The sequence below is a fragment of the Delphinus delphis genome, chromosome 3 (genome assembly GCF_949987515.2).
Source record: "Delphinus delphis chromosome 3, mDelDel1.2, whole genome shotgun sequence".
NCBI lineage: Eukaryota > Metazoa > Chordata > Mammalia > Artiodactyla > Delphinidae > Delphinus > Delphinus delphis.
In genome coordinates, this window is record NC_082685.1 from 68,797,112 (window position 1) to 68,820,545 (window position 23,434).

The following is a 23,434-nucleotide window of genomic DNA, read 5'->3' on the forward strand; positions in this document are numbered from 1 at the left end:
TTTGCTAATTTCATAGCAACCCATCGCAGTTACTTTAGAAGTTAAGAGTGTGGCACTTAGAGCTATTTTCGGTGTTTTAGTACACCTTGAGTACACCATCATTCTTATCACGAACACTTAAAAAATAAGGATGCTTGCAGATATATTACAAATTTGACAGATACTAGAAAATATACTGGACTAAAGAATTATTATTCACAAATAATCACTTCAAATTAACACTATTTACCCTTAGCTGATTTTCCTCTTTACATACTGCACGTGGTTGATATGTGTCCCATTTGTTTCACCATTACTTAGACACACTTCAAGGTGTAAATCAAACTTGCCTAAACCCAAACCAATCCAACCCATTTTATCTCCTAAGATTTGAGTTATATCGCAGAGTATTTTAGGTAACAAAACTCATTTTAATAAAGAAAGGTTATGAGTGAGGATGAGCACCTAAATTACTAGGCCAGAGACATGGAGGGTTATTACTGCTAATACTCCTAGCCAGAAGGAGGAAAAATGTTAGGCTGAGCAGGAAGAATGACTGCAATGTACACTGCCTTGGTGAGAGTATTAACTGAATACACATCCGGCAACAGTCTGGAGAGAACTTTCTAGATCTGGATAGTCAGAAAGGTTTAGAGAAGAGTAATGTTAATACACAAAACTTTACAGAACCTTAAAAACTGAAGCACTGGTTTCTATATATAACATTAGGATGTACTACAATCCAGAAATCTGGTTTGCAAATGTTAAGGAAATAACAATTGATGAAAACAATCCGGGAAGCGGGGAATGAGGGAGGAGCAATCCATTGAAGATGAAGTAGCCTGAGGCATTAATGTCCCTCAAAAACTGTAACTTTCACTAGAAAAAATAGCAGTATTTACATGAGTAAGTGGCATTTAGATTTCTGAATGTTGATTATCTTTCCTGATATACTATACCTTTTTTTTTTAATTTTTTATTTATTTTTTAAGTAGTGTTTATTTATTTTTACTTGTTGACAGTTCGCTTTATTTATTTATTTATTTATGGCTGTGCTGGGTCTTCGTTTCTGTGCGAGGGCTTTCTCTAGTTGTGGCAAGCGGGGGCCACTCTTCATCGCGGTGCGCGGGCCTCTCACTATCGCGGCGTCTCTTGTTGCGGAGCACAGGCTCCAGATGCGCAGGCTCAGTAATTGTGGCTCACGGGCCTAGTTGCTCCACGGCATGTGGGATCCTCCCAGACCAGGGCTCGAACCCGTGTCCCCTGCATTGGCAGGCGGATTCTCAACCACTGCGCCACCAGGGAAGCCCTACTATACCTTTTTTTTTTTTTTTTTTTTTTGCGGTACGCGGGCCTCTCACTGTTTTGGCCTCTCCTGCTGCGGAGCACAGGCTCTGGACGCGCAGGCTCAGCGGCCATGGTTCACGGGACCAGCTGCTCCGCGGCATGGGCATGTGGGATCTTCCCGGACCGGGGCACGAACCCGCGTCTCCTGAATTGGCAGGCAGACTCCCAACCACTGGGCCATCAGGGAAGCCCTACTATACCTTTAAAATCACCTTACATAAAATAATCTCAGGGACTGTGGTGATCATTTTACAAGGCATAAAAATACTGAATCACTATGTTGTATACCTGAAACTAATGTAATATTGTAAATCAATTATACTTCAATTTAAAAAAATTCTTTAAATAAATAAATAAATGGTTAAAAAATCTCAGGGATAATGTTTAAATACTTACCTATTTAAAATGTTTCTTTCCTAGGTTATAGCAATTTTATGAAAGAACATTTGAGATTAAAAAATAAAATCACTTGAAACTCATTAAGGACTGCCAGAACTCCACTTTTATTTTTGCATTCTTTACGAAAAAAACGTAACCAATTACCATTTCCTTTTCTTTCCCTGCTTACTTAGCTTCAACATCAATGATCATGTATTTCAGAAACTACTGAAAGACTTCAAGTACACTGCTGCAAAGAATAGCTAATAATTGCTCCCTACATATTTTTGCTTAGTCTATTTTGTAAACTGTAGTCAACTCCTGGAACATCTTAAGTAAACTACCTTTATTTCCTTAAATAAAAATGAATAATTTTAAACATCATGCAGATGAAACATTTTTAATACCTAACTTCCTTAACATAAGGTAAAACAGTCTTAGGCAGGCTGTCACTTGGAATTTTTTAAATGTCATGATAATTATGCAGGTATGGATCATATTCAGTATTTAACATATGACCAAGGTAACTAATAAGAGGTCAAAAACAAAGTTAAAGTTAAGCACAGATACTTCTTTGAAAAGCTTCTGATGTTTATTTACTTCTGCACAAACAACTTAAGTGGGAAGAGCCACTAGTATAAACCTATTTTTAGTCTCTATTATTAAAACTGCTTAAGAGTTCTTAGAACACAGAAAAACTAAATTTGAATGCATTTGTAATAGCTTAACAATTTAGGTCTTAGGATCTTTTAATGGAATGTTTGAAACCAATCATAATTCACTGCAAAGATAAATCAGAAAAAGAAAACAAACTTTTGAATGCTATGTTATAATGACCTGGACAAAACTGATTATCAACTAGTAATGATTAGCACATGCAATAGACTGAGAAATTAAATCCTCTGCTATATACTTTTGTCAGACATGAGAAAGTTTTAAATGTTCTTATTGCATTCATCTCCCACATACTCAATTTTATTTAAGACAACAGTTCTCTCCAGATTTTTGGGTTTATCAGTGCAAAGTAAAATAAAGCAATCTCAGTAGAAATGGTTTATTACAATGTTATCTTAGAAAGGCTTATTTCTCAAAATGTCCTAAAAGATGTCCAAATCATGAGAATGATCAACCTCAATGGCTTCCTCTGCATCCAACTTTGTTTCTCCGTGTCCTTCCTGTGATTCATCAAGAGAGGCCAGGGCCTCATTTGTGTCACTTGCAAAAGTCTCTCGTGATGTATCATCATCTTCTAGAAAATTTAGGCTTTTAATAGCTTGTTTCATCTTTTTTCCCAACACTTGTGTTCTTCTCTTCTTAGCAGCTTTTTTATTTTCATATTCCTTTTGATTTTCAATGTAGAAAATGTCCTACAATAAAGGAACAACTTTAGTAAACAAGAACTACCATTTATTGAAAGCCTGTTGTAAGGCAGACTCTTTATATTATCTCCATTTTCCACACACAAAAAATATTAGATTCATAATTGAACACAGAGTCCAAGATATTTAATAAATCCTCATTGCAAGTTGAGAGGATGAAGCTATGATTCAAACTCAGCCTAGTGTTAGGTCTAGGGTCCATGCTTATTATACCATATACATCAATCTATAAAGGTTTTCTAAATAGAAATATACAGTAGAAAAATCATATTGTTTAGGATTTAAATAAAATATATTTTATCACAACAAAACAAAGTCTTTGGTATAATAATTTACTAACTCTGAAATGTCATCATAACCACGTTATATGCTAAGAAACTGGCCAGGCCCGAACTGTGTGACTAAATATGATCATGTAACCTACACAACGCAAGAAAAATTCCAGCCCTTAAACACTGCTGTAATTAACATGTGAGACTGTAACTCTCTGCCAAAAACTTTTATCACAAGGCATAAAAATGATATAGTCAGCACTTGGATTCCAGGGTGCCAGAAAAAGGATTTTATAGTATGAAAATATGAGAATCTTCTACTACAGGGTTTTTCAAGTATGGCACTACTAAAACTGCAAACCAAGGAATTCTTTGTGTAGCAGTCTGCTGTGGGCATTGCAGGATGTTCAGCAGCCTACCTGGCCTCTACCCGCTAGCACACCCACCCCACCGCCAAACGGTGACAACCAAAAATACCCCTAGACATTGCCAAATATCCTCTGAGAGGCAAAACTGCCAGTGAATGAGAACGGTTCAAGTAGAAAATACATTTCCATTAAAACACTACATGGAAAAACAAAATAACTTCTGGGAACCTTGATACAGATAGATAAATATAATTTTAGAGGGTACAAAAAAAAAAGGTCAGGGATCTAAAGAGAAGGCAAAAATGATGATGCTAATACAAAAAAGATTCAAAGATTTAAAAGAGAAGCTAGTACAGGCAGGACACACTTTTCGACATCCTATTATATTCTAGGAAGTGACTCTTAAAAGCTGTAGCCAAGGGCTTCCCTGGTGGCGCAGTGGTTGAGAGTCCGCCTGCCGATGCAGGGGACACGGGTTCATGCCCCGGTCCGGGAAGGTCCCACATGCCGCGGAGCGGCTGGGCCTGTGAGCCATGGCCGCTGAGCCTGCGCGTCCAGAGCCTGTGCTCCGCAACAGAAGAGGCCACAACAGTGAGAGGCCTGCGTACCGTAAAAAAAAGAAGCTGTAGCCAAGTCAGTTCCTATTACATTCTTAAAGTGCATAAAGTGTAAATCCCTTCTTGTTTATAAAAAACATTATGGAGGATGGTGAGATAAAGGGGGCCCTCTGCTTCGCTAAATAGTAAAAGCAGCACATGGAATTAGCAGAGGAAAGAGTAAGGAACCCCGAAATGAATGCAATAAGGGAAAGCGTCAGAATATGAGAGCTTTGATGAAGAGAAGGAATGAACGTGTTTGCTAAAGAAATGAGGATGGGGGTGGAGAAGGAGGGTACATATGTGAGAAAAAAGCGCAGGAAGGACAAAAAGGGTGAATTCAGAGGAAAATGAGGCCAGCTACCAATTCCTGAATGAGCACTTTTATGTGCCAGGCATTACGCTGAGAACTTGACACAGGTGTGAACTCTTTTCATTCACACAAGAACCTTATGAGGTGGGGATTATACTTGTTTTCAGATGAGGAAAGTGAGGCTCAAGATTAGAGCCAACAGGTAAAGGTATAAAGTCTAAACTCATAAATGATTTCTTCAAATCCATATTCTTAAACCTTAAACCTTCGCAAGAGTGTGATAATTCACAATTTTTTCAAGAGTCTACTTACCTTCAAGTGGAGCAATAGTAGAAGTATTTTCATTTTATATGGAAGCACATCCAAACATCTTGATAAAAACAATTCTAACTAGTACAATGCTTGGCAACACTAAATAAAATTACGAAGTTCCCCTTTTCCCTCCAAATATGGCAATCCTTATTAAAAAGGAATGTCATTCTCATGGGTTACGAATTTAAACAGAACTGGGATGACCCAAAGAAATGTCTTTGTAGCATATTATTAATGTTGTTACAACAAATGCAGACAACAGATAATCTGAGAGCAACTTTTTTCTCCCATCCATCTCTTTGTATAATTAACTCTGCAAGTTAAGAACCTGAAGTGCATACTATTTTCAGAGGGAGAACGTTATAGGTGGACTTATTAACTTTTTTTTTTTCTTTTAAACATAGTCAATTTTATTCTCCTTAAACCACAAAATAGAGTCTTTGGTTGTAAAAACACCACTAGCTACAGTCTTGCCAGGACGTCCTGGCTGGGGAGGGGGCAGTTAGCTGGCAGCCAGAACTCCTGAGGGGGGGGACCTCTTTAAAATGCTGACAGCCAGGTGGCGGGGCCCCCACACCAAGTCGGGGGAAGCACCCCGACCCTCTAGGAGGGCACTGGGCCAGGCCCCGGTGCCGCAGCCGCACGGCGCAGCAGCTGCTGCACAGCACCACCTCCTCAGGGTCCGCGGCGCCGGCAGAGGGCCTGCCCAGAAGCACCACGGCCACCTCTCCATCCTCCTCCAGAAGACCGGGGCTCAGAGATGGCTCTGAGGACCTCAGCTCCTCAGCAAAATCTGGGGACAAGCGTCCCGGAGAGGTGCTCGTCTGGGGGCTGAGGTCTTCCCAGGGGGTCGGTGATGGGGTGGGCGTGGGCGAGGGGGCCTTGGCCAGGCACCCCAGGGGTCCCCGCTTCGCAAATTAACTTCTAACTATTCTTACTTTTTCTTTCTTCACCAACTTTGTATTGTCTAAAACAAATTATAAGGCCATATACCGAAACAAAATCAAATGAGAACAAGTTGAAAACAAGCCCACTCAGTTCAGTTTTGGCTTCCAAGTTCTACAGACTGTGATTGTTAGCAATACAGTGACTAAAAGAATAATTATAACACCATTATTTGGATGGCACATGAAATTACCTATAATAAAATTATATCTGTCTTAGGCTTTTCCCTCTAGTAACAAAGATAGTCAATCCACGCACATACAGAAAATTTGGTTAAAAAAAACCCAGAAAAATCTTAAAAGACAAAACATTTATAATCCCTCACAACAGACCAAATCATTGGTAATATTTTGGTGCTTTGACTGCCAGTCTATTGTCCCATGCCTCTTTTTCTCTATAAATTTGTACCTTGTCGTTTTAAAAAATTCAGTTATTATTGCATTTTCTAATTTTCTTAAAATTGTTTCACAAAAATAGAGGCTACAGGATAGTTGTTTTATGAATGTCCCTATTAGTCAACATTCCCCTATTATTAGATACTACAAACGTTTCTGTTTATTATAATGGAATGTTTCTGGTTGTTCAAGATAAAAATCTACTAACATTAAATCTCCTTCTCCACAATGTGTTAGAAGAAATGAATTTCAAAGATAGGTGATTCAGGTCTTCCCTGGTGGCGCCGTGGTTGAGGGTCTGCCTGCCGATGCAGGGGACAGGGGTTCGTGCCCAGTCCGGGAGGATCCCACATGCCGCGGAGCGGCTGGGCCTGTGAGCCATGGCCGCTAAGCCTGCGCGTCCGGAGCCTGTGCTCCGCAACAGGGAGAGGCCACAGCAGTGAGAGGCCCGCGTACCACAAAAAAAAAAAAAAAAAAAAAAAAAAAAAGATAGGTGATTCAATGAAAACAGCATGGGTTTGAAGTCAGAGTCCTTCCTGTGTGATCTCAGACCTATCCTTTTTATTGCCCTGCATTTGCATATCAGGGTAATACCCAATGATAGACAGTGCCAGGCTGATGGTGAATAAATGTTATTTTCTTCTCTCCCGCTTCTGGAAATTGTCCAAGTTTAGTTGACAAACAGCTTTTCTAGACATCACTTTATTTAACTCCTTTATAGGAATATTAAATAGGCAGGACACATATTAAAGTCCTCACTTTATAGATGAGAAAATCAAGGCTGAGGGAGAATAAGCAATCTGCTCATAGTCATATAATCACTAAATGGCAAAATTAAGATTAAAACCTAGATTTTGAATCTTAGAGAATTCTTTTCATCACATCATGCTATATCTTTGAAAAGAGTCACATTTTGCTATCTAACAAAGACCCAAGAAGAATGTTCCTTCTAAGTACACACTCTGATCAGGGGTTATACTGGGGGAGGAGGGAGAACATCATTAAGGTATAAGCTCTGTTCTACCACTCAAAAGTTGTGTTCCCAAGGAAATTCACATTGTTATAAATTTATTATCAAAATAACTGTTCCAATGAGGAAAAAAGTAGTTACAGAGTAGAGATTTCAAATGTGCAACAGTAACATTTCCTGTAGGAATTTCAGTAACAGATTTTTAAAAAAATGACTAAAAGTGAATAGCCAGAAAAAAGAAAAAAACATTGAGTAGATGCAAAATATGCTCACATGTAGCATCAGCTCAAGAGAAAAGGTTTTTATTTTTCTGTCATCATCAGCATTACATTAGTACGGCTAAAGCACATTCCTATGACCTTTATCACCCACTGTTATAATAAAGAGAATACAAAATTTCTCAAATATTGTAGCTGTGTTGCACATGTGTACCATCTCCTTCCTATGCAAGAAGACAGTTCTCAATTTTGATCACATGTGCTAAATGCGAGTCATGTTCCTTAATTAATAAATTAAAAGGTAACTGAATTCTGAGCTGTGAAAAACCCACAGTGTATAAGATTTCCCATATGACATTCTGGTAATACAAAAATGATACTAAAATGCCTGGCTTCCAGTTTGTGAGGAATGAACAAAACAAATGTGTGAGCAGACAACAGAATGTAGTATATTCTATAAGAAAGCCATAATGGACTCATCAAAAGGTCTAAATCATGGAGAAAAATGTAGGATTAAACAGATCAAAAGACATGTAACAAATGGGATGTGGAAATCTAGATAGGATCCTGATTTGGGGAGGAAAAAAGCTAGAAAATACATTCTTGGGACAATTCAGGAAATTGGAATAAGGGCTAGATAGATACTGGGATGATGCTATGAAACTGTTCTTATTTTTCTTAGGTGTGGCTCTGTAGGATATTGGGAGATGCTTGTTGAAGTAATTAGGGCTGAATGTCATGATGTTTGCTCCTTATTTCCCAATGGTACAGAAAAAAAATTGTATAGGTAAAGTAAGAATGTCAACATGTTAACCACCCCTGAACCTAGGTGAAGGATATATAGGTATTCATCCTGTTGCTTTTTCATCTATTCCACGTTTGAAATTTTTCATTAATAAAAAGTTGTAGGAGTAGAAAAAAAAATTACATGCTAAGAGACCAGGAAAAATTGCCATAAAAGAAATCTTGACCTTGGCTCTGAAAGGGAAGAAAATGAGGAGGCAGAGCTTTACCAAAGGCACAAGGTTTACTTGAAAAGAGACAATGAAAAATTGGTCAGTACAAGGCAGAGAAGGTAACAGAGATCAGTAGAAAATGAAGCTAGAGGCTGAGTGGGACTTAAATTATGATGGATCTCAAAAGTCAAGGACATTATTGTTTCTACCTTAATTTGTTCCTCACTGATACTAGGAGTGTTCTTCAGGAGATTCAGGAAAACTCCACCTGGTGTTCTTCTTCGACTACCATTCTACAAAAAGGAACAGAAAAATGATCCTGTGAAGACTCTTCCAATGAATGGTCAAAGCAACTTTTAGAGACATTCCTAAGGAGATATTAAGGTCTACAGTACCACTCCAGTTTAACTGCAGTGTCCTTCTCTCCTCTCCAGACTTCCATTTGCTCTATTTCTTTTCCCATGGCATGTATCACTTCTTGGCATACTTGAAGATACTACATTTATTCTTTACAGACTGTTTCCCTCCCACCCCCTACTACAACATAAGCTTCCTGTGTCTAGAACAGTGCCTGGCACACAGCAATAGAGAACTGTACAAGGAAAGAATGCATGCACCAAAAGAAAGTGAATTTGGACTTGCATCTTCCCAACATTCAGCAGATTTCCATTAGCTCACTGGTTTTATTACTACTGTATTATTACTACAGTATTAAAATTTTGATATAGGGAATTCCCTGGCAGTCCAGTTGTTAGGACTTGGTGGGTTCACTGCAGGGGGCCTGGATTTGATCCCTGGTTGGTGAACTAGTATTCCACAAGCTGTGTGGCACAGCAAGAAATTAAAAAAAAAATTTTTTTAAAGTAAAATATTGATATAATCTATAACTTCGTGCTCAACTGAATGAAAATCTAGGTACCTTAAACAGTGACACAAACAGGGATGCCAGTACATTCATGATTATTATAATTTGTTTTGTTGTTAACTTCTGGAACCTATGTTCACAGGCTGTTTCCTCACCCAGTGCTATCACTTCTAACTGGTTTCTTTTCTCTCCATTTCCACAGCATAATATTTAGTCTCTTGTGATGTTATTATTCAAATTCATGAGAAACAAATAAGAAGGAAGCCATTCAATCTTCATCCTCACCCTGTGCTGAAAGCTCAATTAAATGAGATCTGCAAAACCATTCATTCTATGGGATAAACTGCTACTGCTTGTGATCTGGCCCCAACCAGAGAAGTGCTCTTTATGCCATTCTGGAGCAATGAAGTATTTTTTAACTGTTTTTTCATTTTTGCTTCCTCAACCCCAGAAGCCTCTTTAGACATTTTGTTTCCTATTCACTCCTACCACCCATGAGATTTTAATACTCACAGATATACTTTATATTTATCTGTCCTTTTTACATAACAAGATTTTTGGTTTTTTTACCCCCAAGAACCAGTTTCCAAGAATGCATGAATTGGGCTTCACTGGTGGTGCAGTGGTTGAGAATCTGCCTGCCAATGCAGGGGACATGGGTTTGAGCCCTGGTCTGGGAAGATCCCCCATGCCGCGGAGCAACTAGGCCCCTGAGCCACAATTACTGAGCCTGCGCGTCTGGAGCCTGTGCTCTGCAACAAGAGAGGCTGCGATGGTGAGAGGCCCACGCACTGCAAAGAAGAGTGGCCCACACTTGCTGCAACTAGAGAAAGCCCTCACACAGAAACGAAGACCCAACACAGCCATAAATTAAAAAAAAAAAAAAGCATGAATTAAATGAGCCAAAAGTAACATTTCTTTTTAAAAAAACAAAATAAATTTATTTATTTATGGCTGCATTGGGTCTTCGTTCCTGCGTGCGGGCTTTCTCTAGTTGTGGCAAGCGGGGGCTACTCTTTGTGGTGGTGCGCAGGCTTCTCATTGTGGTGGCTTCTCTTGTTGCAAAGCACGGGCTCTAGGGCACGTGGGCTTCAGTAGTTGTGGTGCATGGGCTTAGTTGCTCTGCAGCATGTGGGATCTTCCCGGACCAGGGCTCGAACCCGTGTCCCTTGCATTACCAGGCAGATTCTTAACCACTGAGCCACCAGGGAAGCCCCAAAAGTAACATTTCTGCTCACCACCACTAACTAAATTCTGGGCACTGTGGTAAGTATACGCATTATCTCATTTAATCCTTATAATAGAGGATTAATCCCATTTTATAGCTGAGACTGAGGTCTGAGAAGTATCGATAATTTAGCCAAATGTCACATCTAGTAAGCTGCACACCCAAAATTCAAAACCAGGTACCCCAAATTCCAAAACCCATATTCTCAAAATCTGAGCTTCCAGTTCCCCCCTCCAGACCTTTCTTAAAATTTCAGCCTTAATGAATCCTATAAGAGATCTGTTGTTGACTGCACACTAACAGGCTACAATTTAGGTATATTTTTTATAAGTAAAGTATTAATTGCAAAAACTGACCATACTGAATTTTTAAATTTTTTTTATACATTTATTTGTTTTTTATTTATTTTTATTTTTGGCTGTGTTGGGTCTTTGCTGCTGTGTGCGGGCTTTCTCTAGTTGCAGTGAGCGGGGGCTACTCTTTGCTGTGGTGCACAGGCTTCTCATTGTGGTGGCTTCTCTTGCTGCGGAGCACAGGCTCTAGGCACGCGGGCTTCAGTAGTTGTGGCGCACAGCCTTAGTTGCTCTGCAGCATGTGAGATCTTCCCCGACCAGGGCTCGAACCCTTGCCCCCTGCATTGGCAGGTGGATCCTTAACCACTGCGCCACCAGGGAAGCCCTGAATTTTTAAATTATTAATGAAGGTTTTTTAAAGTCTGAAACACACTGTAATAATTTATAAATAAGAGAACCAACAATCAGAGACAAGGGCATTTTATTAAAAAATCACATGAAATAATACAAAAGCAGAAAGAATGAAGCAGTTAGTCTTACCATTATAAAAAGGCCACCATTTTGTTCAACTTCAGCAGTTTCCATCAGAAGTTCAATTGCCTTTTTGTTCCCAATTATCCTCACTACTCGGGCTATCAAATCTTTCTTTGGTTCCTGCAACCTGATGAGGAACAAATGAAGTAATATTAAACTTTTTATTTGTTGCAAAAAGTTGAGGAAATCAACTTTTTTAGTTGATTTAGCTAGGAATCAATTTAGTTCCTAGCTAGAATTAACTTCTCATTCTAATAACATTTGCTTTCCAAAATCCCCAATATTTAACCTTGGAATCACTGACATGGAAACATTCCTATCTTGGGTCACCCAAGGAGATCATAACCTCCAGGATCCACCTCAAGTCTCATAACTGGCATCTTCACTTTGCCTTATTGGATTATGGCATATTTCAAAAGAAACATGCACACATAGCAAGGGGAATGCAAGCCTAAAAGCAAAAGAAGATACAACCAGTCTACTCTCATCAAAACAAATAGCAAACATATACCATGCTTTCTAAAAGTTAGCTCTCCTAACTCTAGAGATGTCTAAAAGCTTTAAAATGGATTGGATTTTTCCCTCATGGGCTCCCTGCCTCAGAACAAGGAAATAGCTAATATTTACCAAAGGCTTATTATGGGATAAGCACAATCCTAAGAACTATACATGCATTATATCTCAGTTAACTCTCTCAACAACCTTATGAAGCAGATATTATTATTTTCATTTTACCACTGAGAGGTAAAAACTCAGGGAGCCTAAGTAGGTAGCACTTCTGACATCAGAGCCCATACTCCATAGAGATGAAGGAGCATTAATATTACAGAAGTCTTACCAGTTCCCTAACCAGCCCTGGCTTCTTTTGTTTCTTCTGCTGTGGAAAGAGCAGTAGACTAGGAACAAAGGGGCTAGACTTTAGTTCTAGGTCTGACACTTATTAAATTTGTGACTTTGAGCAAGCCACACAACTACCGGGCCTCAGTTTCCTATTTGTAAAGTAAAGGCTTTGGTTTACAAAATCTCGAAGTTCCTTTCCAGAACTCAAATTCCAAACTCCCTCAGTATTTTAAAAAAATCCAGTATGAGTATTGACAGGCTTGCCTGGAAAGTAAATACTTGTTTTCCTACTAGCTATATTACTCTTGAACCTTACCTGTTTTCAGATTTGTGACACTGTTCACTAGTGATTTAGAGCTAATAAAAAGGTAAGCAAAATTTCAACTTTTTATTTATTTATTGACCTCCCCGGGCGGCTTGCAGGATCTTAGTTCGCCGACCAGGGATCAAACCCGGGCCCATGGCAATGAAAGTGCCAAGTCCTAACCACTGTACTGCCAGGGAATTCCCAAAATTTTAACTTTTAGTATTTCTTGTTAAAAATACATGAAATGGGCTTCCCTGGTAGCGCAGTGGTTGAGAGTCCGTCTACCGATGCAGGGGACACGGGTTCGTGCCCCGGTCCAGGAAAATCCCACGTGCCGCGGAGCAGCTGGGCCCGTGAGCCATGGCCGCTGAGCCTGCGCGTCCGGAGCCTGTGCTCCGCAGCGGGAGAGGCCACAGCAGTGAGAGGCCCGTGTACCGCCAAAAATAAATAAATAAATAAATAATACATGAAATGTAAATTTACCATACATCAAGCAACTCTACTCCTATTTACCCAAAAGAAATGAAAATCTGTGTCCAAAGATGTGCACGTGAAAGTTCATAACAGCATTATTCATAATTTCCCAAAAGGGTAACAGCTGATATGGATGTGTGCGTGCATATGCGTGTGCGTGTAAATAAACAAACTGTTGATTCCTGCTACAACATGGACGAATCTGAAAAACACTGCAGTAAGTGAAAATAGCCAGGCACAAGAGACCCCATACTGTGATTCCATTAACATGAAATTTCCAAAAATGCAAATTGATAGCAACAGAAAGTAGATTAGCAGTTACGTGGGAATAGGAACAGGAACTAACTTTAAATGGGCACATGGTATGAGGGATCTTATAGGGTGATGGAAATGTTTTAAAAGTGCTTTATGGTAATCGTTGTACAACTGATAAACTTACTAAAAAAATCAACACTTGAAATGGATGAATTTTACCACATGTACACCATGCCTCAATAAAATTGTAAAAAAAAAAAAATTCATGAATACTTGAAAGCACTCCAAAAAACCTACATGATTTAAAAGGATATGTTTTTACCTAAAGAGTTCTATAGCACTAAATGGAAAGAGTTGCTCAAAAGTTCATAAAAATCTGCAAAATTATTCTACCAGGTCGGCCCAAATTTAAGAACACTCAGCTATATTCATATAACCACATAAGCCTAGAGTTCATGCCTTGAATTTAAAAATTTCAAAAAGGAACACCATTGTCAGTGTATTTGGAATCTGTGTTATTTCTCATAAATGGAAGACAATTGGTCAAGTGCTCACTTGTAGACAAATTTAAATACTCACCTAAAAGAAATTTCATCAGCCACTTTCTCTTGAGAATCATCCTCTGTGATCTCATATCGGCCTTTATAGTTCATTTCTAGTCTGTCTCCTAGTCTGTCTTTGACAGGTCGTTTCCTTTTGAGATGACCTTGCCCATTTTCCTCCTCCTTTGATCCCGTTTTTTTGCCACCATGCATATATTCATCTAGCTCTTTGTCTAATTCTTTTGTATGCTCTTGGGATTCCCTCTTAAGTTTCTTAGCAAGCAAATAATTGTATGTCTCGGATTCTCTGCTTCTGTCAATAGTGCCCTCCATTCCCAAGATACCAAGTTCAGTGGCCACTGCATCTTGATTCTGTTCCTGCAGCACAGCACCCCATATGTTGTTAACCTTCTTCCCTCCAGCAATAGGCGGTTTCTGGCTGCTCTGGCCAAACTGAAAAGGCTCTGGTTTGGAAGGAGTGTTAAAACATTTTTGTCGTTTGCGCTTCCAGAGAGAGCTGTCATCATCTGAATCCGAAAAACTCTCCTCACTTGAATCCACACTTTTAACAGTCCGATAATGTGATACCGGAGCACACACTGTTGCAGTACTCTGGAAGGGCCTCACTGCACAGTCCCCACCTAGTGCTTTCTGCAAGTGAAAGAAAATACAATCAATTCCATAAAACACATTAATTCCACACACCATGTGCTTTTTTTTTTTTTCGGTACGCCGGCCTCACACTGTTGTGGCCTCTCCCGTTGCGGAGCACAGGCTACGGACGCGCAGGCTCAGCAGCCATGGCTGACGGGTCTAGCCGCTCCGCGGCACATGGGATCTTCCCGAACCGGGGCACGAACCCGTGTCCCCTGCATCGACAGGCGGACTCTCAACCACTGCGCCACCAGGGAAGCCCCACCATGTGCTTTTTAAAAAGTTATTTAGGGATTCAGCTGGACCATTTTGAAGGAGAAATGATCTTCAAAGATCTCTGAAACCAACTGAGGCCCTGCATTTCTAAAGGTCTACATGGAATTTCCTTTTTTTTTTGCCTGCGCCGTGCGTCTTACAGGATCCCTGTTCCCTGACCAGGGATCGAACCCGGGCGGGCAGTGAAAGCGCCAAATTCTAACCACTAGACCACCAGGGAACTCCCTGGAATTTCCATTTTAAAAGCCACAAATTCATATTTCTATATAGCTAATACAGCACTTAGTTCTAAGACCCCTTTTAAAAAATTTCCAAAGCTTTTAATTCTCACCTTTAGAAGATTTTCAGTCTTTTAAGTTATTGTCAGAATGTTTGAAAATGACATACACGACGTTACTAGCAGTTAAAACAGAACTTGTTTTCTTCCTTTCCAAAGATGCCTGCCATGCATTTGATTACATCAACTGTCTTTATATGGTTTTGTGACTATGTTCCTTTTAGACTAGACAGTAAACTCCTATGTGTAAGAATCTCCGACAAATTACTTTTAAAACTGCAGAGTCCGTGGCATTAAGTTTACAAGTCATGGGTCAATCTATGTAAAACAAACTGAAAGAGACTGAAAAACAAAATATTTTGGTACCGATTTCCTAAGAAATTTCTATGCAAAAGGAATCACCTTTGCTTTTTCAACTAAACATTAAACAAAGTATTTGTTAAGTTCCTAATATGTGCTAGAAATGGGGGTGGGGTATTTTAAGTCTAGAAGGTAAGTCTTCCTATTTTGAAATAATAATGGCACTAACACTTGTCAGCCATTACTCAGGCTCCACTGAATCCTGACAGCCACCCTATTACTGTTGTACTATTATCATTCCTATTCTAAGATGGGGACACCAGGCTAAATGACCTGTCAGAGGTCACACAGTGGCGGCGCCAGGATTCGAACGCGGGTAGACTGGCACTAAAGCCTTCTCAAAAGAGCTTGCTACTCAGTAGGGCGGCCAAGACAAACGCCTGCTTCGAAACCTGGGAAGCTAACACAAAACCCAGTGCCACATTATGGCATGACGAAGCTAGGTTCCAGGGGAATATGGAAGACCAGGCCTCTGAGCAAGTGATGAACTTCATCCCTGGTCCTCACTCCCTTTCTGCTCAGCGTGCACATGAGCGCCACAGGCTGTTTGCGGGCAGAGGTCCCCAGGTTCTACATTTTCGGCAAAAAAATGCCCTTCCGAGACAACCTAGCGGCGCCGAAGTGGGGAAGCCCGTAGGTTTAGAAAACGAGGAGCGGAGCACTGGAGGCGGGGAAGAGGCAGCCGCAAGCCCGCCTCCGGGACACAGCCCGCCTCGCGGAACCCGCTTCGCAGCGAGACGCCGGGCTAGGTTCGTACGGCCTCCTATCCCCGCAACCTCCCTCGCTCCGCGCGCCGGGCCGCGGGACGCCCGCCCGCCCCTCACCCTCCCCGCCGCACCGGCTCGCGCGCCGGGCCCGGGGACGACCACCCCTCATCGCAGCCCGGGCTCCGCGCTCCGCGCTCCCGGCCCAGAGTCACCCGCACCCCCCTCCGCACTCACCGGCACCTGCAGCGGCCTGTCGCTGGGTGCCACCGTCATGTCGGAATCCGAGTCAGAAAGTTGCCCATCTTCCATGTCGCCTGCCTCCTGCGCCTCCTGCGCCATCTTCCCGCGGCGCGGTGCAGCGGGCCGAGAGGGCACTTCCGGCGGGGCGGCGGGCTGGTCCGGCTGGCTCTGACTGGTCGGGCGCCCCCGCGAGGGGGGCTGCTCCCGCCCCGGCGGCCGGTGGACCCAGACGACTGGGTCGAGGCTCGCAGATGTTGCGTCATCATTGCAACCCGCTCGCTTAACGCTATTCTGGGAGAATGAGTCCTCTGCTGCTGCGGCACTCTGGCGCGTTCCTTACCGACCTGTTTCCGGCAAACTTAAAGATGCGCATGGATGGCAGCCATGAGGGATTTTTCCCCTGGCCTCACAACCCTCGCCTGGATGCTCTGGGCAGGCCTTCCTGCTTCCATTCTTTCTCCTCTGTGATCCACCGTGCATGTAGCTTCCCGGGGAACCTTCCAGACGGGACGTGAGGTCACCGCCCTGCTCAGACTTTCCAGGGCTTTCCTCCGCACGATAAGGCTTGAGTTCTCAGCACTGCCAGCAGAGCTGCGGGTGTGTGCCTGTCTGGTGTCCCCCCGCCGGCTCTCCAGCCACGCTGGCGCTGCTCACGTTGTTCCTCTGGCACCCTTTGTCCTTTCCCGGCCCAAGGGCTTTGCAGTTGCTGTTCCCTCTGCCTGGCTGACTCTCCAACACCCGACACCCCGTTGTTGCACAGGTTATGCTGTCTCATGATTCAGGATTCTGATTAAATGCCACCTTCTCAGAGAGGTCTTCTTCAACCACCCTCACTAAAACAGGGTCTCTCCTGTCACTCTCAAACTCTTTTTTTTCCCTCATGGCATCAATAGTCATATGTGTATTTTAAAAATTTTTTGTCTGAGCTCCCCACTAAAATGTCAGTTTTATTCGCTGTTGTTTCTACCTGCGAACATACATGACTTCTTGTATGTAAAGATGGTCAAGAAATATTTGATTTTTTTTTTTTTTTTGCGTAAAGGGGATCTTGTTATTTGTACCTTTTCCTATTCTGCTATCTACTTTAAAAAAGAAACAATATTGGGGTCCAGAGGTTGGGACTCCGCACTTCCACTGCTGGAGGCTGGGTTCGATCCCTGGTCTGGAGATAAAATCCTGCAAGTCGCGAGGCGCGGCCAAAAAAAACAATATAGAAGTTTATTTGGACACCTTTCTATACCAGAATATAAAGATCTAGCTCCTTCTTTTTAATGACTCCCTAGTTTTCCATTGCATGAAGGTAGCCTCATTTTTTAGTCTCTGATGGTTGTGTTTTGCAATGAACGTGTCTTTTTACAAACTTGTTTTATTATTTCCTTAGGATATGTCTCTAGACTGTATGGAAAAAAATGAATTTAGATTTTTGAAATGTGAATTTAATACCTATAAAGGAATTTGGAAGTCACCTGGTCCAATTTATTTTGACAACTGAAGAGAGTTTACACAGCTAAGCTAGTGAAGACCTGCGTCTTGATTCCAGGTCTCCTAATTCTTAGACAACTTTATTATTTTACCTTTTCTGCATAGAATTACAATCCCCCTACAACTGATTTTTGTGCGTGGTGTGAGGTAGGAGTACATTTTCATGTTATTATTAACATTTTACTATGTGGTATGGGAGGCAGCTAAATACCGTAGAATGCATACAATAGCCAGCCCCTCACACTAGAGACTTTCTCCAGTGTTTTCCACCAGAAGAGTTTTAGTTCTTACCTTTAGGCCTATGGTCCATTTTGACTTAATTCTTATTATCTAGCGGGAAGTAAAAGTCAAGTATCCTTGTTTTGTGTGTGTGCCTGAATATCCAAATAATATAGCACTATTTGTTGAAAAGACTATTCTTTCTCCCTTGAATTTCTTTGACACCTTCATTGAAAATCGACTATATATATGAAGGTTTATTTTTGAGTACCCTATTCTGTTCCATTGATCTTTATGTCTATCTTTACACCAATGTGACACTTTCTTGATTACTGTAGCTTTATAACAATTGTAAAATTGTTATAATAATGTTAGACCTGCGCGGTCTCCTAGGAGTTTCGACTCGCCCAGGAAACAACAAGAGTCGGAAGTCGATGCAAAACGCAAGAGGTTTATTGAAGGCCGGTGCACCGGGGTTCCTTGGTCCTCACGCAGGAGGTCGAAGAAGGAACCCCTTTCGGGCGCGAATATGTCAGTTTTATAGGTTCCCACTTCCCCGTATGTAAATTATAGATTTGGTTGTGTTCTCCTGCTGATTGGTCCTGGCTTAGGCTCGGACCAGAGAGGGAACTTATCCCCAGCTGTCTGATTGGTCTTTGACAGACACCTATTTTGTTTATCTCCCTCCTTCTCCCCAGCTGCCTGATTGGTCTTTGACAGACACCTATTTTGTTTATCTCCCTCCTTCTCGGAAGGGGGCCGGACATCCTGGAAGTTCACCCATTGTCTAAGAAGCCCCTATTGTCTGGAGAGTTCTTAATCATTAGCTGGAACAATGTCCCTCGAGTCCCACATTCCCCCCTTTTTCTTGTGACTATTGATTCCAATCATGGAATCTCAACCTTCTGTTCGTAAACTTTGGTACTGCTGTCTTAACATTAGAACTTGTACAGTACTGATACGTTCTCTAATAAATGCTATCAAGCGATTTAGAACACACGGTCCAAAAGTTAAAATCAACAATAAAACAATAAGAGGTCCCAACAGAGTGGAGATTAAGGTGGTAAACCAGGGGGACTTATCAAACCATGATTGAAACCATCCTTTTTCGTTCTCTCTCTCCCTTTGCCTTTTATCTAAGCGTTCCCTTAGTTTATCCATGGTTTTGGTAATGGTTCCTGAATGATCAATATAAAAGCAACATTCTTCTTCTAGAGCGGCGCATAATCCCCCTTCCTTAAGAAACAGCAAATCTAGGCTGCAACACCATTTCTGAAAGTGAGGTGAGTGATTCCTTTAGTTGAGTTATGGAACTTTCTAATGCTCGAAGGTCGATGTCTACAGCCTGTCTTAAACTTGCATTAATACTGGGGTTGTTGTATGAGGGCTGTGGTTCCTGTTCCTATCCCGGCAGATATTCCTAGTCAGTCAGTAAAGGCAGTAAAACCAAAATTATAAGTCTTAGGTTCGTAGAAGCTTGAGTTTGAGCGGGTTGTCGGTTCTTTGGGCCCGCCATCCTGATGATGCCGTCGCTGGTGCAGCCTTCACATGTGAAGCATGGATCCAGGCAGCGATGCCGTCCACTTTTATGGCCGTTGGGGTGGTGAGGAGGACGGTGTATGGTCCTTTCCATCGAGGTTTCAACATCTGGGTTCGATGCCGATGGACGTATACGGAGTCTCCGACTTGGAAAGGATGAGTTTCTCCCGGTGTTCCCGGTTGGTAGGCCTTGGCGAGTTGGGACCATATTTCTTTCTGGACCAATTGGAGTCCCAGTAGCCTAGCATATAAGTCAGTGTTATTTTGACAATCAGGTTTTATTTCTTTTCCTAAAGTGAGGAGGGGAGGCGGGGCACCATATAATATTTCAAAAGGAGTAAGATGGTATCGGGAAGGTGTATTTCTAACCCGGAATAGGGCCAAAGGAAGGAGCACCGTCCAATCGGTACCGCCAGTCTCCAAGGACAAATTAGTTAGGGTCTCTTTTAGAGTCCTATTCATTCTTTCTACTTGACCTAAACTTTGGGGTCTATAGGCACAATGTAATTTCCAATCAGTCCCCAAATATCTGGCCACATCCTGACTTACCTGGGCGACGAAGGCTGGACCATTATCAGACCCTATTACCTTTGATGCTCCAAATCGAGGAAAAATTTCTTCTAAAATCTTCTTGGCTACTACAGCAGCTGTTTCTTTCTTTGTTGGGAAAGCCTCTATCCATCCTGAAAAAGTGTCTACAAAAACTAAAAGGTATTTATTACCGTACCTTCCAGGACGCACTTCGGTAAAGTCCACTTCCCAGTAAGTTCCTGGGCGGTCCCCCCTGAGTCTCTTTCCAGTTTCAAGTTTCCCTTTGTGAGCATTTACCTGTTGACATGGGACGCATTCCTGCACAATTTGTTCAGCTAATTTTGTCATTCCAGGGGTTTCGTACCCGGCTTTTTGTAACAAGGCTACCATCTTTTTAGTCCCCAAATGTGTCCATCTGTGCATCTGTTGTAACATGGATTCTGCTTGCTGAGGGGACAAAGTTCCTTTTGTTGTGGCCGGGATGATTTCTTCATCGCGGCCTGGTTTTTTCAGGAACTTTATCTGACAGTCCTAAAATGACTTCTCCCGATGCTATTTCTCGGGCCACTTGGTCAGCCATATTATTTCCCCTAATTATTGGGGTATTTCCTTTTTCATGTCCAGGGCAGTGGATGATACTGACTTTAGTAGGAAGCATGAGTGCAGTCAACAAAGCCACGATTTCGTCTTTGTTTTTAATTTCTTTGCCACCTGAAGTTAGTAGCCCTCTCTGTTGGTAAATGGCACCGTGGATATGAGCGGTAGCAAACGCATATCTACTGTCTGTGTAGATGTTTACTTTTTTATTCTCTGCCATCTCTAATGCCCTCGTCAGGGCAATTAATTCAGCTCGTTGGGCTGAGGTCCCTTGTGGTAGTGCCGCTGCCCATATGACTTGTTTTCCGTCTACCACGGCTGCCCCAGTTCGACGCTTACCTTCCTCCAGGAAACTGCTCCCATCCGTGAACCAGGTGAAATCAGCATCAGGGAGGGGCAGGTCCATCAGATCCGGCCTACTGCCGTGTGCTGCGGCTAGTACTTCCTGACAATCATGTATGATGGTGGAGCCTTCCAAGTCAGGATCAGGTAGCAAGGTGGCTGGATTGAGTCCTGTGGCTGGAGCAAACTTGATGCGATCTGAGTTTAGCAACAGGGTTTGGTAATGGGTCATCCTGGCATTAGTTAGCCACCTATCCGGTGGTTGACGGACTACATTTTCCAGGGCATGAGGAGCTGTTATCGTTAGATTTTGTCCTAAAGTTAGTTTGTCAGCATCTTTGACTAGAACGGCCACTGCAGCGATTATCTTTAAACAGGTGGGCCATCCTGATGCCACAGGGTCCAATTTTTTTGACAAATAAGCAACTGGGCGATTCCAGGGACCCAATTTCTGAGTCAATACTCCTTTTGCAATGCCCTTATTTTCGGCCACATATAAATGAAAAGGTTTGGTTACATCTGGCAGTCCTAGGGCTGGAGCTGAAAGTAAAGCTCGTTTGATTTGGTCAAAAGCCCGTTGTTCCTTATCGCCCCAAACGAAAGGAGTGCTGTTTTTGGTTAGGGGGTACAATGGGGCTGCCAGCTCAGCAAACCCTGGAATCCATAGTCTACAGAATCCGGCCGTCCCCAAAAATTCTCTAACCTGCCTGGCGTTTTTGGGAGCCGGAATTTGGGCCACCGTATCCTTTCTGCTCTCCGTGAGCCATCTTTGCCCCCCTTTTAATAGATACCCCAGGTAACTGACCTGTTGTTGGCATATTTGTGCTTTCTTGGCTGAGGCTCTATATCCCAGGGTTCCAAGTTCCGTTAACAGTTTTTCAGTACCCTTGATACAATCTTCTTGGGTCTCAGCAGCTAATAAAATATCATCAACGTATTGGAGTAATGTTACCTGGGGATTTGATTCTCTATATAATGCCAAATCCTGATGGAGGGCTTCATCAAAGATGGTCGGGGAGTTCTTAAATCCCTGAGGTAGCCGTGTCCATGTCAGCTGACCAGACATTCCCGATGTTGGATCTTTCCATTCAAAGGCAAAGTAGGGTTGGCTCAGGGGAGAGAGTCTTAAACAGAAAAAAAAAACATCTTTAAGGTCCAAAACAGTATACCACGTATGTTGCGGTGGAAGAGTGCTCAGGAGGTTGTAAGGGTTTGGAACTGTGGGGTGGAGGTCTGCCACCCGTTTGTTTACCTCTCGTAGATCCTGCACCGGCCGATAATCATTTGTTCCTGGTTTCTTTACCGGCAGGAGAGGGGTGTTCCATGCTGATTGACATCTTATTAAGATGCCCAAGTCTAGTAGCCTCTGTATATGGGGACGGATACCGTCTTTGGCTTCTCTACTCATGGGGTATTGACGGACCGTTATTGGGGTGGCAGTTGCCTTGAGTTCCACTAGCACCGGGGGCCGATTTTTGGCCATCCCCATTCTGGCAGTTTCTGCCCAGGCTTGAGGGAACCGAGTTATCCAATTAGTAACATTAACTCGTGAGGATGAAGGCTGCTCGTATAATTTATATTCATCTTCTAATTTCATAGTCAATATTTGAAGTAACCTTCCCTTATTATCAGTTATGGTGGGACCTTCTGGCTGAAAGTGGATTTGAGCCCCTACTTTGGAGAGTAAATCTCTTCCCAGCAAAGGATAGGGGCATTCCGGAATAATCAAAAATGAATGGGTTACTCGTCCAATCCCAAGATCTACTGTCCTTCATGTGGTCCATGAATATTGTTTATTCCCAGTGGCTCCTTGTACCCATGACCTTTTAGCTGAGATAGGACCTTTTGAGTGGAGATGGACGGAGTGCTGGGCTCCGGTATCTACCAAAAATTGAACAGGTTCCCCCTCCACTTTAAGAGTTACCCGGGGCTCGGGGAGAGGGTTCGAGCCCTGACTTTCCTAGTCTTCTTCTTTCAATGTTAAGATTTTGTTTTTGGTTGGCCTTCCTCCATTCTTTTTCTTAGGGCATTCTCTCGCCCAATGTCCTTTTTCTTTACAGTAGGCACATTGGTCCTTGTCTAATGGCTGCCTTCTGTCTGCCGTTCGCCCTTCCTGCCTATTTCTATCCCCTATATTTCTTCCTCCAACCACAGTGGCCAGTATCTTACTTAAATTCCTCTCCTGTCTCTTATCCCGTCTTATTTCACGGGCTTCCTGCTCTTTCTGCTTTCTTTCTTCCTTCTCTTCCTCTGTTTCTCTTTTGTTATATACTTTATCTGCCTCTTTTACTAACTCCTGAAGCGAAAATCCCTGCAAGCCATCTAGCCTCTGTAATTTCTTCTTAATATCAGGGGCCGCTTGATCTATGAAAGCCATTGCTATAGTAGCCCTATGTCCCTCCGAAGTTGGATCATAAGGGGTAAAGCGTCTAAAGGCTTCCATT

The 23,434-nt window shown here is 42.2% G+C and overlaps 1 protein-coding gene across 1 annotated transcript; it reads right to left on the reverse strand.

The window, feature by feature from the left end:
• Nucleotides 1-1,813: 1,813 nt before the first annotated feature.
• PHAX (phosphorylated adaptor for RNA export) lies at nucleotides 1,814-16,739 on the reverse strand. The gene is made up of 5 exons (XM_060008929.1): nucleotides 16,275-16,739; nucleotides 13,804-14,417; nucleotides 11,355-11,475; nucleotides 8,638-8,721; nucleotides 1,814-3,071 (listed from the first exon to the last, which is right to left on the reverse strand). The coding sequence occupies exons 1-5, from the start codon at nucleotides 16,377-16,379 to the stop codon at nucleotides 2,802-2,804; spliced, it is 1,194 nt and encodes a 397-aa protein (XP_059864912.1). The 5' UTR covers nucleotides 16,380-16,739; the 3' UTR covers nucleotides 1,814-2,801.
• Between the last annotated feature and the right edge of the window lie 6,695 nt (nucleotides 16,740-23,434).